This window comes from Colobus angolensis, unplaced genomic scaffold, assembly GCF_000951035.1.
Source record: "Colobus angolensis palliatus isolate OR3802 unplaced genomic scaffold, Cang.pa_1.0 Scaffold7, whole genome shotgun sequence".
Lineage (NCBI taxonomy): Eukaryota > Metazoa > Chordata > Mammalia > Primates > Cercopithecidae > Colobus > Colobus angolensis.
This window is the reverse complement of record NW_012120709.1, coordinates 21,633,067-21,646,463: the sequence shown is the minus strand read 5'-3', so window position 1 is coordinate 21,646,463 and position 13,397 is coordinate 21,633,067. Positions and strand designations below refer to the sequence as shown.

General features: G+C 38.2%; 1 protein-coding gene across 8 annotated transcripts in view; it reads left to right on the top strand.

Annotated features, from left to right (window-relative positions):
• The window catches only part of CADM1 (cell adhesion molecule 1), a 338,141-nt gene that overhangs the window by 274,274 nt on the left and 50,470 nt on the right, over positions 1–13,397 (top strand). For all 8 annotated transcript variants that reach the window (XM_011926808.1, XM_011926807.1, XM_011926804.1 and 5 more), the window contains exons 4-5: positions 1,573–1,710; positions 3,792–3,950. In XM_011926808.1, the coding sequence (XP_011782198.1) occupies positions 1,573–1,710; positions 3,792–3,950 (297 nt within the window). The remainder of the gene's footprint in view (positions 1–1,572; positions 1,711–3,791; positions 3,951–13,397) is intronic.

Here is a 13,397-nt window from a genome sequence, read left to right as displayed (position 1 = left end):
CATTCTCTACAGGAATTTTCAGCTGCTCCAGTTCAGTGTAAAAGTCTTCCTGTGGGCGGAATTTTCACATTGTGGACTAGAACAGTTGGAAATCCCAAATACATGGTTTAATCCCATAATTTATTGAAGCAGTATCAGAAATTTATTATTCAACTTGATCATCAGGATGGCATGTTTATACATATTTAATTTCTTGTTTCTCTTCTGAGTTGAGAAACTTATTAATCATAAGTCTCGGAACAGTCTTTGCTTATTCATGGTGGTCAGGACACATATTCTTAGATTCACTGTACTGAATTCAGTATTCTTACTGATTTTTATTTCAACAGGCTCAGTCCTGAGGTAAGGTGCATATGAAGTTTTACTGTCAACTTAGTTTCATAAAAGATAACATATTTTGTCATCATCATCATCATCGTCACTATCACCATCACTATCACACTATATACTCTTGATTTGATAGTCAGTATTTTAACTCCCCAATCCGTTATTTTGACCATTTTATCACATATATATTTAATATGCTTACAGAAGGGTGGTTTTAATTCTGATATGTAAATCTACTTATAAGCACTTAAGAGTCTCTTGCGTCTTTGGTTTCCAAAATCTGGAGCACTGGAATTCAGAATATGGAAAATTGCTGCAAACTAATTGGCATTTCTTATATTACTGCATCTTCATATCCAAAGGATTTTATTATTACCTTATCCATCAGAGGTTATGATTACATTCTGGATCTCTATGAATCATTTTAATTACATGGAACTGGTTTGAGGCACAATTTTTCTGTGCATTTTATGGTGAGTGATTCTTTTAAGGACTCAAAGATTTTTATCTTTGCCCTGTTGACTTTGGAATCTTTCATTTGAAGATTGAAATTCAAGAGGTGAGTTCAAGGAGAAATATTGCTTTCTGGGGGTTACTGGTAAGGATGATCATTTCAATAGTATGTACTCCTCTTTTATATCTACTTTCTGGTTAATTTGTGAATGACTGGTGACTAATATCTATATTGATATAATGTGCTCAGTGATAAGAGTGAGACATTGGTTATTATTATTATTATTATTATTATTGAGACGGAGTTTCGCTTTTGTTGCCCAGACTGGAGTGCAACGGCACCATCTCGGCTCACTGTAACCTCCGCCTTCGGGGTTCAAGTGATTCTCCTGCCTCAGCCTCCCAAGTAGCTGGAATTACAGGCATGTGCCGCCATACCCAGCTAATTTTGTATTTTTAACAGCGACGGGGTTTCTCCATGTTGGTCAGGCTGTTCTCAAACTCCCGACCTCAGGTTATCTGCCCGCCTCGGCCTCCCAAAGTTCTGGGATTATAAGTGTAAGCCATCATGCCCGGCCACATTGGTTATTTTATAACATGAATTTAGGATAGAAATTCTAAATTAACTGATTTTGCATGACTCACTTTATTTGATGATTACTTTGTATTTCTTTTTCCATTCTTGTAATGATTTAAATTCCCATCAGGAATGTCTGCTATTTTTCTCCTTTTTGATAGCAACAATGCAAAAATGCATTCTGTGTTTATAAAACATATATGTTTAATTTGTAGTCCCACCACGTAATCTGATGATCGATATCCAGAAAGACACTGCGGTGGAAGGAGAGGAGATTGAAGTCAACTGCACTGCTATGGCCAGCAAGCCAGCCACAACCATCAGGTGGTTCAAAGGGAACACGGAGCTAAAAGGTAATCTGCAGATTGCCCCACACTGAAGTAGTTAGTTTATTCTAGCAGGTATGCCTTTGTGAAAATCAAGGACACATACAAAACATGCCCATGAAACAAAAGTATTCATTTAGATATGGTTTATAATCAATTACTAAATATGTCTGAGGCCAAAGCATAAAAGCATTTTATTGTTCTAATCCATGTCCTCATTCTGCTGTTTGAGGGTTCATGGTGATAGCTGTCACTCTACTCAGATGCCCAGAAAGAATTAAAACTGTAAACTAGAACTGTTTAGGCTAGGAAAAATTTTCATGAGGGCTATCTCCTGAGCTCAGGCTGTCTCTGTCTGTACCTTCAACTCTAATTGCTTTTGCCCTGTCTTTTGCAGAGACCTAGAGGAGATCAGAACGCCACATTTTTAGGGTATTTATTTTAAAAAATGTTAAACAGTCTTTCCTATGGTAAATTCCAGTCATTCTGACATCTGTTGCACTATCAACTGTATTGACTATATGCTTTCCTACAAGAGTGGTTGCACTAAGTGGACTAACAATTTCATCTTAATTGTGAATTTACAGGGACAACCTTTCTTGTGAAATTTATGATTCAGTTGCCCAGTTCACCAGCCTGTTCTTGTGCAGTCTTTGATTTTGTGATGACAGTACAAGGCAGCTCCTTTAGCCCCGTCCTGATCATCTTTACCTCTGTACTGGGCCATCCTGGGTTTGGGTCCTGGATCCACAAATGCCTGCCACCTCAGGTGTTGCATCAGATAAAGGAGACAGCCTATACCCTATTTGACCATTTTTTGCCAGTTACCTTAAATTCTGCATGTATTTCTGCATTCAGATTCCTTCCTTTTCAAAGTTACCGTGCAGGTAGTACTCTGCACAAAGGTCTTAGGGGCTGAATTCCTCTAATTATTTGACAGAAATGCTAGTGGTATGCTTCAGTTTCCTCTAAAACAGGAATAATCATATTACATACTTTATGGAATTTTTATGAAGATGAAATGAGTGAATAGTTGTAAAGTATTTAGCTAATACTTGGGCCAAAGTAAGTGCTGTATATATACTTGTTAAATAAATAAAGAGTGTGAGAAAGAAAAGAATCAGCCCTTTTAGAAAGAGGATATAGAAATCTATATCTGGAAGCAGATAAATCTATATATAACAGCTTAAATTTCAAGAAGCTTGTTCTGTTTTAATCTCCTATTTCCTAGGTATAGTTTTGGAAGGAAGGAGTTTCTCATTTCCTCTCTGCTTTTCTGTCTAAGTGAATTCAGCCATTAAATGTGTACCGATAAGTACAAAACATTAAAAGAAAGTTAATGGTGTGCCATGTTCCTGGGAGTGCTGAGTTCAGGAAGGGACTGCCTTGGCCTATTCATTCTATCCGGAAGCCTCCTCCTTCCTTTTCTGGGTGTTCTTGGACGTGTCTCCCATCTGGCCCCAAGCCCTGTATCTTACTTTGCTCTAGCCCACTGCCACTGCATTTTTGTGGTCTTCCAAAAGTCTCAGAGTTTAAATATTTCAATTACAATTTCAATTATGTAAATCCATTTAGTTACTTTCTCTCTTAATTGTTGATGATGAGAGTAGGCAAAGGGGGTTGTTTGTAACTCTACTGCTTTTTGAATTACTTAGGGGATTTGGATAATATCCTAGAATTTCTGAATGGCATCACAGCCTAGTCGATATTTCAAGTTCAGATGGTTGTAGGGGTGAAAAACATTTTTTTTTTTTATCTTCCTGAATACCTTGAGCAGCCAGATGTCAAAATGGCTCAACTTTCAGCTGCCTATTTCCAGGAGATTTTAAAATAGAAGAACCATACATAATATATTTCAGTAAAAATAGTGTGTGCTATTCGGACTTGAAATATATCTTAAATACTATGCTGCCAGGTTGAAAAGTCGGAAATTAAGGAAATAAACATTTTATCAGGTAACTATTCACAGATTACTCTCATTCCGAGTAACTGCCATCATATTTGTTAAAATAGCAGTGTTGGGGTTAGAGGACAGAGGGGAGGACATAAAAACAAACTGATGGAAATTCACCCAACTCTGGTGTCTTGGTACATTTTCTGTTCCCCAGGCAAATCGGAGGTGGAAGAGTGGTCAGACATGTACACTGTGACCAGTCAGCTGATGCTGAAAGTTCACAAGGAGGACGATGGGGTCCCAGTGATCTGCCAGGTGGAGCACCCTGCGGTCACTGGAAACCTGCAGACCCAGCGGTATCTAGAAGTACAGTGTGAGTACCCCAGTATCTTATTCTGAGGGCGTAGAGTTGCGATTCCATAGAAACTCTTCAGAAGCCATTTATTCAATGCATTCATTTTATATAGTATACATAGAATTCTTATTTTTGGCAGACAAATAAAGGATTATTTTATTGAAATACTGTACTGCCGTATTACAAAGTACCAATGAGGATTTGAAAATGCTACATTAACCCAAAGGTAAAACTGAAATGATTTCCATCTGCTCTAACACATGACTTAATTAATTTATTTGCATATAGACTGTCATCATTTCTATGCCAACTGCAAAATCTAGGACAATTTTCCCCCTTTTTTAATCCCATCATAAATACTGAAGTTTTTATAGAAGGTGTTTTATTCCCATTCTATGTCAGTATTTTGTTTTAAATGGCATGTCTTCCTCTATTTTAGCTTAAATTATAGCATTGAGTTGAAATGTCTACTCTTCGGGATCATTACCACAATCTCGATGGCTTTATCAATAAAAGCTAGATCGTACTGAATGAGGTTTTCTCCTTACCATGCCCTGTAGACTGAATATGGTCTCCTCATCTTCTCCTCTGGACCTTTCTACTTAAGAGTTTGAAAAAGTCTTTTTCTGCACAAAGCCATTCTTGTGCCAAGGTTGTGGCTAAGTAGCCAGCTTCTTACTTTGTATTTGGCTTCTGAAAAATCAAGGTGATCTTTGAGTATGCATAGTGAAATGTTACCAGAGTTTGGTTGGGATGGCAGTGATTGGATGTCTGATGAAGGAAAAGCTTTACCCTTTGTGAATCATTGGATTAATTTCCTAGGGCTGCCATAACAAATTGCCACAAACTTGGTAGCTTAAAATAGCCGAAATTTCTTTCCTTACAGCTCTGGAGGCCAGAAGTCCAAAATCAAGGTTTTGGCAGGACCACACCCCCTCCCCTCAAAAGAATCTAGGGATGGATCATTCATTGACTTTTCCAGCTCTGGGAGTCCCAGGAGCTCCTTAACTTGTGGCTTCACCACTCCGTTCTCTGCCTTCATTTTCACATGACCTTCTCCTCTCCTCCGTGGGTCTCTCCTCTGTATGTTTTTATGAGGACACTTGTCATTGGATGTAGGGCTCACCCAGATAATCCAGAATGGCCTCATCTTGAGATCCTTAAGCTGACTTCATCTGTAAAGACCTTTTTTTCCAAATTCAGCTACAGTCACAGATTCCAAGGGTTAGAATGTGGACTTATCTTTGGGGGCCACCATTCAACTCCATACAAGCCCTATTATTTATCTAAATGATCTGAGCAAAATGGGAAGGCAGGAAAAGTTATAAAAAGTTGCTTCTAAGAGGCCATCCCATTCCAACCTTTTCTTAATTCCGTGAACTTGGCTCAATTTAACATTACATAATGCAGGGTTTCCTCATTAATTCATTTCATCTGCTTCATTATAAAGCTTCATTATGGGCATCATGCTTATAATTTTCATATCACCAAAACTATTGTGGTATAATGTCCCTATAATGGGAAAACAGAAATGATCAGATACTATCTAAATTAGCAGATAGTAGATCTCTTGTGATTTTGTTAATATGTAATTCATTTAAGCAAACTTAATATCCATTAACTCTCCTTGTAGGGGCCCATTAGCTTTAATAATACATTAGCTCCTTTGTATGTCCTGAGTATATATTCACCCAGTTTCCACCCCTAAACTCTTTCAATATTTTCCCAGAATATCTTTTAAATAGAATATAGTCCCACCCACCTACCAAATTACCCTCACTCCCAAATGCGAAATATTTCAAGCATTACACCTCTTACTCCTTGGAAAACTTGATAATGATCCTTATAAGCCTTGGTTTCCATAATGTGTAGATTCTCTTAGAAGGAGGTTTGTCCTTCTAAGAAAAGGAATAAGGCTCCACATCTGAATCCGTTTGGCTTCAATCTAACAAAGTACTGCTAGCCTTTAATTGTGGGAAAGTAACTCTAATGGCATCCAAAAATAAGGATGCACCAGCTGATCATTTTAAACTCTAATATGGCACCTTTTTGTGGGAGACTGTGTTTTTATCCAAGAAAATCATACAAATATTTTAGCCTTTATTCCACTTTTTGGAATATACATAAGGAAAAAACATTTTTATATAAAGGAAAGCTAAGAATTACAAAGCATTATATTAACCTGAATGGAACTTTGCATCTGATTTGATAATCTTAAGTAAGGTTCTCTGTGCTCAAGAAAGTTCACTACCCTCCACTCCTAGAGCACTATTGAGAACTTTACAGAGTCAGCCAGGAATTCCTTTTGTAGCTTCTTCAAACACAATTGGAATTCTCTACATCATTTCCTACCAGCTTTACTCTCCTTGAACACTAGCGGCTATGCAGTAACAAAAAGCTTCATTCCTCAAATGCCTGAAGCACTCAGTCACTAGGCCCTGAAGTCTGATCAGTCATGGCCCAGTGCTGTTGATGGCTCAACTCCAGTGCCCCCCACAGCCGTCCTTTCTCTGCAGACAAGTAGCACCACATTTTGATGACCATGAGGAAAGAAGAGACACTTGAATACATGAGATTCCTAGAATAATTTATTCAGTAGCCAGTCTGCACGGAGGTTGAATTATTTTGGATGCCTATGAGGAGTAACATTGCACCTGTATTTTAATGTTGACTCATGCCCTTGAAGTCAGCAGTTCTTAACCTTCTGGGGATCATTGGCCTCTTTAAAAACCCTTTGATAGCTATCGACCTGGAAAAGATGAATACAATCACATATTCACCATATTCTACTTACAATCTAAGGAGTCCATTCACCCCTCAGGGTTTTCCTAAATTCAGTTATTTGAGGACCACTTGCACAAATTTGCCATGTTCATGTGTCATCTGTATTTTTACCTGATTTAGAATTTTTCTTTAAGTCACTTTATTGCTTTAACCTAACCAGGGCCTATGTAAAAATATGTATTAAATTATACATTTCATTTGTTATGTATAGTGTCTAATAAGCTTTAAAATAAATGTACAACTAATTTTTTTTTATGTCCTTTGCCACCTAGAAGATTTCTTATGTTCTCAGTGAGAAACAATAGGTTATCACTAGGAAATATTGATCCCATTCATGGACCTCAGAGTCTACTCCAAGTAAATAAGGCTACTTTGGGGGCAAATCTTATCTAATATCATTGGTATTAAATACGCTCACTTGTTTAAGCCTGGCTGATTTTGCTCCATGAAGGTTTATGGAAACCTCTCTTTATCCCCACCTAAGAGGAATGGATGTTTACCAGGACATGAATAGGGTTAAATGACAGATCATGGATTTGAATTCTACATGAAGTAATTTTTTAAAAATACTGTTAAAAAGGAAATGAAATAATGAAAACCTGCATTATATGTCATTAAATATCCTACTTTAAATACGACGGAAAAAAGAGAGGAGGGATAAAAAGAAGGGAAGTGTTGCACTTCTCTCCTTCAAATGGAGTGCTACCATACTGCGTAGAAGACAAAGCTTGAGCTACAACTTGGAATTGCTTTTGTCTTGTGGATTTAAGTCCTAATTAATTGAACCAGGATTTTGCAGTGTTTGTTTGTTAGGACCCTTATTTGTGATACCAGAAGAAACTGTTGTGCCCAATTATGTGAAAAATCAGCCAGATGTGTATGCTGTCATACTTTTAATAATCCTGAAGTTTTCGTTGAGTACAGATATTAATTGTGTAGTATGCATTGAAGTGATTAACATCAATGTAATTTATCATCTGGAGATTTCTGAACGTAAATAAATGAGTTGTTTTGTTCAGCAAGGTGTTGACCCCTTCAGAATCAGTGAATTAAAGGCCCCCCCTTTTTATTATAAATATGAAAGGCACCACAATCAGCCAAGTGTTCAGTTATTTGATTTTCTGGGGCATTAGCCGCTCTTGTTTGTGACATTTCCCTGTTGGGTGCTCGTTTGCAAGCTCATTAATAAGGTTTTCTCATAGGAACGTTGCTGGGAATGAAGAACATACAGTAGGGCTCTTAGTTTTCTAGCTCTCATTCTGAGACTCAGCAAGGGTACAGCAGCAGCACACAGTTAAATGTTTAAAACAGAAAATAATTATGCTCCCAAGCTGGAAGAGCTCAAAGCTCTCTTCCCTTAGATGTTATGCAGAGAACAGTTTTGCTTTTTAATGTTCTGAGCTGTATGACCCTACAATCTTTTTGTGCATTTTTTTCTTGCGAATGTCTGTACAGGTGGTGGTGCCCAAATTTACAACATGGTTGATTATAGCAGAGCGTGATACAATTGTAGCACGGTTAGTAGAGCTTCAGATCTGAGGAAATGTACTCTTGTCAAATAAAAACCTGTTTAAACGGGAACAGTTCACTGTCTGAGCATTAAGGGAAAACTGTCTAAATAGCATCAAGGTGGCAACACATAGCGACATAAGCTGGGAATTCAAAGAAAAGCTGTGACCCTCAGTATGGAATTCAGATTGCTTTGCGCAAGGGAGGAAAGCCTTCCTCTGGACTGGGGTGAATATGAAGCTCTTGAATCACTGCTGTGTGGCTTTTGCTTTCACCTGTCATAGCCTTGCTCTTTAAAATGTTTGGCAAAAATCCTCATTTTGTGAGGGTTTTGTGTTTGTGCATATTTGAAAAAAAGAAAAAAAAATTCAGAGGTGAGTTTTGAAAGGAAGAATGAAAACAAAGACTCTAGAAATGGGTGTTTGAATGCCATGCCTGCTCTGATTATCATCTGACAGTTAATCGTATACGTGGGCATCATTTTCAAAATGAGTTTTATTGACTGAGTGTAGCTAGGTATTTTATAAATCCATAGCCCTGTTCATCCAAGGTCCAGAGAAGGGTAGATTTTTTTTTCTTTCATTCCCTCAACTGGAGGAAAATTGGGCATTGAGGAGATGATCAAAACCTGTTCTTTATCTGTGCCAAAATAAATGTTTCTCTGGGTATCGATAGTGCCCTGCAGTGAAGGAGAGAGGAAAACCTGGAAATCAGAAAATCTTTCCTATTTGGAGTGGAGGATAACACATAGCTTCCAAGAGCAGCCTCAATATCAAATCCTCTCCCTCATCAATTCTGTTTCCAGGTTGCATTCTTCAAAGCATAATATAGCTGGCGTTTTCACATTTGGCCTGTTTCTCTCTGATCTCCAGTCTCTCTCTCTCTCTCTCTCTCTCTCTCTCCCTCTCTCTCCCTCTCTCTCCCTCTCTCTAACAGAATACGCTCTTCCTCCCACTCTCCCTTTTATTTATTTAATTTTTTAAAGCAGTGAATTGAGTTTCAGGGAAGTTATTTTAGTATTTATGATTCCTTATGAGAAATAATCAAGGAATGAAGAACCCCAATTGAAGCTAATGTTTTAACCTATTATTTCTTTGTGTTAACACAGAGTAGTGTTGGTTCCAAGTTCCTGATATTATAAGGACTATAGATTGATAGTGATACAATCTGCAGTACCAAAAGTGTCAAGAGGCTAAGTAACCAGTATTCAGAATACAAAGAGTGAGTGTTAGGCAAATACATCCTGAGCAAGACTGGAAAAACCCTGAAGTGAAAAGCCTTTGCCTTTAAACCTGCCTTCTGAATGCATACCCTGCAGAAAGAGGCCTGTTTTACTAAGGACCACCTCCTCTCATCTCACTGACCTTAATGTATTTGTAAAAGATGTGTCTGTGTGGCTGTGGACATCGAATACTTACATGGTAAAACCAGTCTTCTAATGTACATACTTCACTTAATGGTTTTTATCTCAAGGTCAAATTTTGATTCTGTGGAAGGTTAAATAGTTGTGAAGCTGGCCTCTAAAAATCTAAAAGGAATAGTCAAACAACATCCTTTCTGATTTCCTGTAAGATACCACTTAGACACACACCAGAAGTGCTAAATAAATGTGTAGTGAGGTGGAAATATGTAAAGCAGAACACCTGGGCTGAACCTCCGATTTGGGGAGCTGGATTGACCTTCCAAAAGAAAAATGCAAGTATATTTTGTGATGAGGACTAAGAGGAACTCGTGATCTGATTGTATTTATTTTTTAATCAGTAGTAAAGGTGGAAGGAGAAGTCCATGCCCCAATATTTCTTCACTTTCTCATTCACTTATTCCTTCATTCACTCATCCAGTAACTGTGTCTCGAATGCTTACTGTGTGCCAGTCCCTGGCACTGTTACTAGTTACCAAGACTTCAAGAAACAGAGCAAAACAAAACAAAACAAAAACCCTCTGTTGTTACAGAGGGAACAGTCTTGTACAGAAAATCTTGCTATAGGGATTTTCTTGCCCAGTGTTTGCTTACAAATGATGAAAATTGCTTCCAAGACACTGAAGAATATTCTGTGAGTGTGTACCCCCATTTAAAAAGCACTGGGAACAAAGCTTTCTGCCACAACACCGTGAGATCAAATTTGATCCTTCTGGGTAAACAGTAATTCTAATACCCACAAACCTACCTGAAAGTTGCAGCAGGAGAAGATTGCATTCTACTGTGGTATTGGTCTTACGTCAGTCCCATCAGATTTGACTCATCCCACTCACAATAGTTCAGGCCTCTTCAAGAGCCCAGTTTCAGTACTACAATTCATAACAACAGATGTGACAGCAGGAGGTTCTTCACCTTGCAAACAAACAAAATAAATGGCAGTGAAAATTATTCATGAATGTATTATGACAATAGAAAGCAAATCTTTTGCGAGATGTTCTCTTTACCTCCTCTGAGAGCTCCGTGTGACTCCGTTCATTCACCAGTCCCAGTCACCTGGCATTGCTAGACATGGCCCTTCTTTAGTTGCAAAGCTATCCTCTCCCAACAATTTAGACAGCCATATTGTAGGGGTTGATTCTTGCTTTGAGCTCAGACAGCCTCTAACGTTCACCAAATCTCAGGTTAATCTTTGCATTGTCGTTCTACTCCAAACTCCAATAATCCTCCATGATTGACAAAGACTCTTCAGTCAATTCTTCCTCACTTGAATGCACAGGGGCTGACCCAGACCCGCTACCCAGACATTCTGATATCATCTGTGCTCATGCTGCCCTTGAGTTCTCCCTGGTAGGACTTGAAACAATTAGCACTTGATCCACAAACATCAAATCCCATACTCCCTGGTGTTTCAGAATATTGGGTGAAATCTAAGTAAGAAACATGAAGAAGAGCCTGTGTCCCAAATGCAGTTACAGAAACAGATTTGCACTCAAGTCCCTGGACCTGGTTGCATTGAGCACATCAAAGAAAATATGACACCTGCGTTTCCTGATTTAGAAATTCTCAGGAAGACAGGGAAGGTTGTGGGATCTCCGGGACAATAGGTCTCCCACTGGCTTGTCTTCTGCCAGGAGGAGGATGTCTTTTCCATTGACTCAGCTCTGCTCCTCTCTGCTACCCGGGAAGGGTGACATCCCAGTCATGAAGAAACTGCAAAGTACCTTTTACTAAAAAAAGGAATGCAAAGACCTGATATATTAGTGTTTGGACCTACGGAGGAGACGGTGCCTTTTCATTTACATAGGAAACTGAAATACAGGTTACAGAATCTTGAGTTTCATCTTCTGAAAAGATCACAGAATGTGGTGCAAGGTCAGACTGGCATGAAATCAATTGTAATCTGCCAGCAAGCCATTCCAACCTCTTTAAGAGTTTCCTTTTATATATACTTTTTCCCTTTATAGAGAGAGCAAAGTACATTTAAAGAAAGTCTCATCAAATCAGAATGTCTTTCTAATATTATTTTTTTAATTGGTTGCTACTATAGTGTGACCTAAAGCCTCCTGGTATTTAACCCTCTGTGCAACTTTGACTGCTGAACAAATGTTGTCTGCTATAGCAGTCTTGCTAAATGTCTTTTACGGGGTTTAAAAACATTTACAGTGTATTATGAGAACCTCAGATCCCTCGACCTAATTGATTGGCTGTTGGTGATGCCATGTCTTTAACTGTAATGTTCTTTAAGTGTACAGACCTAATTTTCTTATTTTTATATAGCAGTTCCATTTTATAATGACATTAAGCCATTCTGAGTGATACATTTCTGGGCAGTTATTGCACTTGGGTAGAAAGTATCATCTGGCTTTTGGCCTTGTGCCTTACGACACCAACGGAGGCATAAAATGATGCCCCAGAAAATGTACTAGGCTTTACCTCATTACTTAAAAATAAATCTTGGAGGCTGGTTCTGTTTCAGAAAAGATTTGGTGGGTTATAACATTTGATTTATGAACATAATTAAAATATAAATGATGAGCTCTGGGCTATTCAGTCAGCCATCTGGATTGTTAGGTATTTTGACATATTCATATCGCAGTTAGGCTCTTCAATGGAAAATTTAATGTCCCTTAGTTCTAGAGGTGCCAGTGGAATCCCAGGGTTTCTATTCCACCTGTTAAGAATGCTTAAGTTTCTCTTTCAGGACAAAGGAAGGGGAACAGAATTTGTTTTTAAGTTTCCATCACCCAGGGATAGATCTTGGCACATAGACCTTCTAGAATATTTGATTCCTAGACTGGGCGAGAGGAAAGCTCATCTGCCCATGGTCAGATAATATGCCTATAAATACTGCATGTGTCAACAGAGGGGAACATTTTTCCGTATAATTCAAGCAAGACTAATGCTTACCTTTTTTCAGCCAGCTATTACGGTAACTGTGGCAGCTGTAGCCATAAGTAGATAGTAGATGTTTCTCCAGAACTTAAAGAGTAAATTGGGAAAATCAGTTATCAAAACTGAAGGTGTATTTTTTATGATTTAGTAAGTGGTTTTTAAAATAAATTTCAGGTATAACAAATCCTTAGCTTGTTCTTCCTAATTTACGTGAATAATTGACAACTGATAAACAGCTCATTAGGAACGTAAAAAAAGCATTTAACTAAAACTCAGTGGGACTGAAGAGGCAGGGTGGGTTAAGTTTTTCAACACTGTCTTTATTATTGATGGAAGTTGAGCATGTAAAATCCTTAGCGCACTGTGCTGAAAAATATGTCCTCTCTGTTTGCTTGTAAATTACATGAAGGAAAAAAGAAGAAAAACAAAATCCTTCCACATAGGCCAGCAAGCATTCTGCTTCTTCTTAATTAATGGCCAATGTCAGCAGTGCATGAAAAATGTAGCCTTTCTGTAGATCAGAGATTAACCCATAAGCAAATATTACATTTCAGCCCAAATTTGGGGCTTTAAATTTAGCCTCACCCAGAATGGTTCATGGGTAAGAATGCTAGAGGTCCCCTAACTGGGAACTCTAGTAAGTGCTGCTGTTTCTGGGTATGAACTATGAGGTAGCAGGTCTTTTGTTTTCTGTGTGTCCAGTGTCATAACCTTCTTCTTTCATTTTTTTTTTTTTGTATCTTTTTTAAAAACTAAACTTCACCAACTAGTGTGTGTGTGTGTGTGTGTGTGTGTGTGTGTGTGTTACACGACCACAAACAATAAACCCACACCTGATGCCCAGCAGTTGTAGTTAGCCT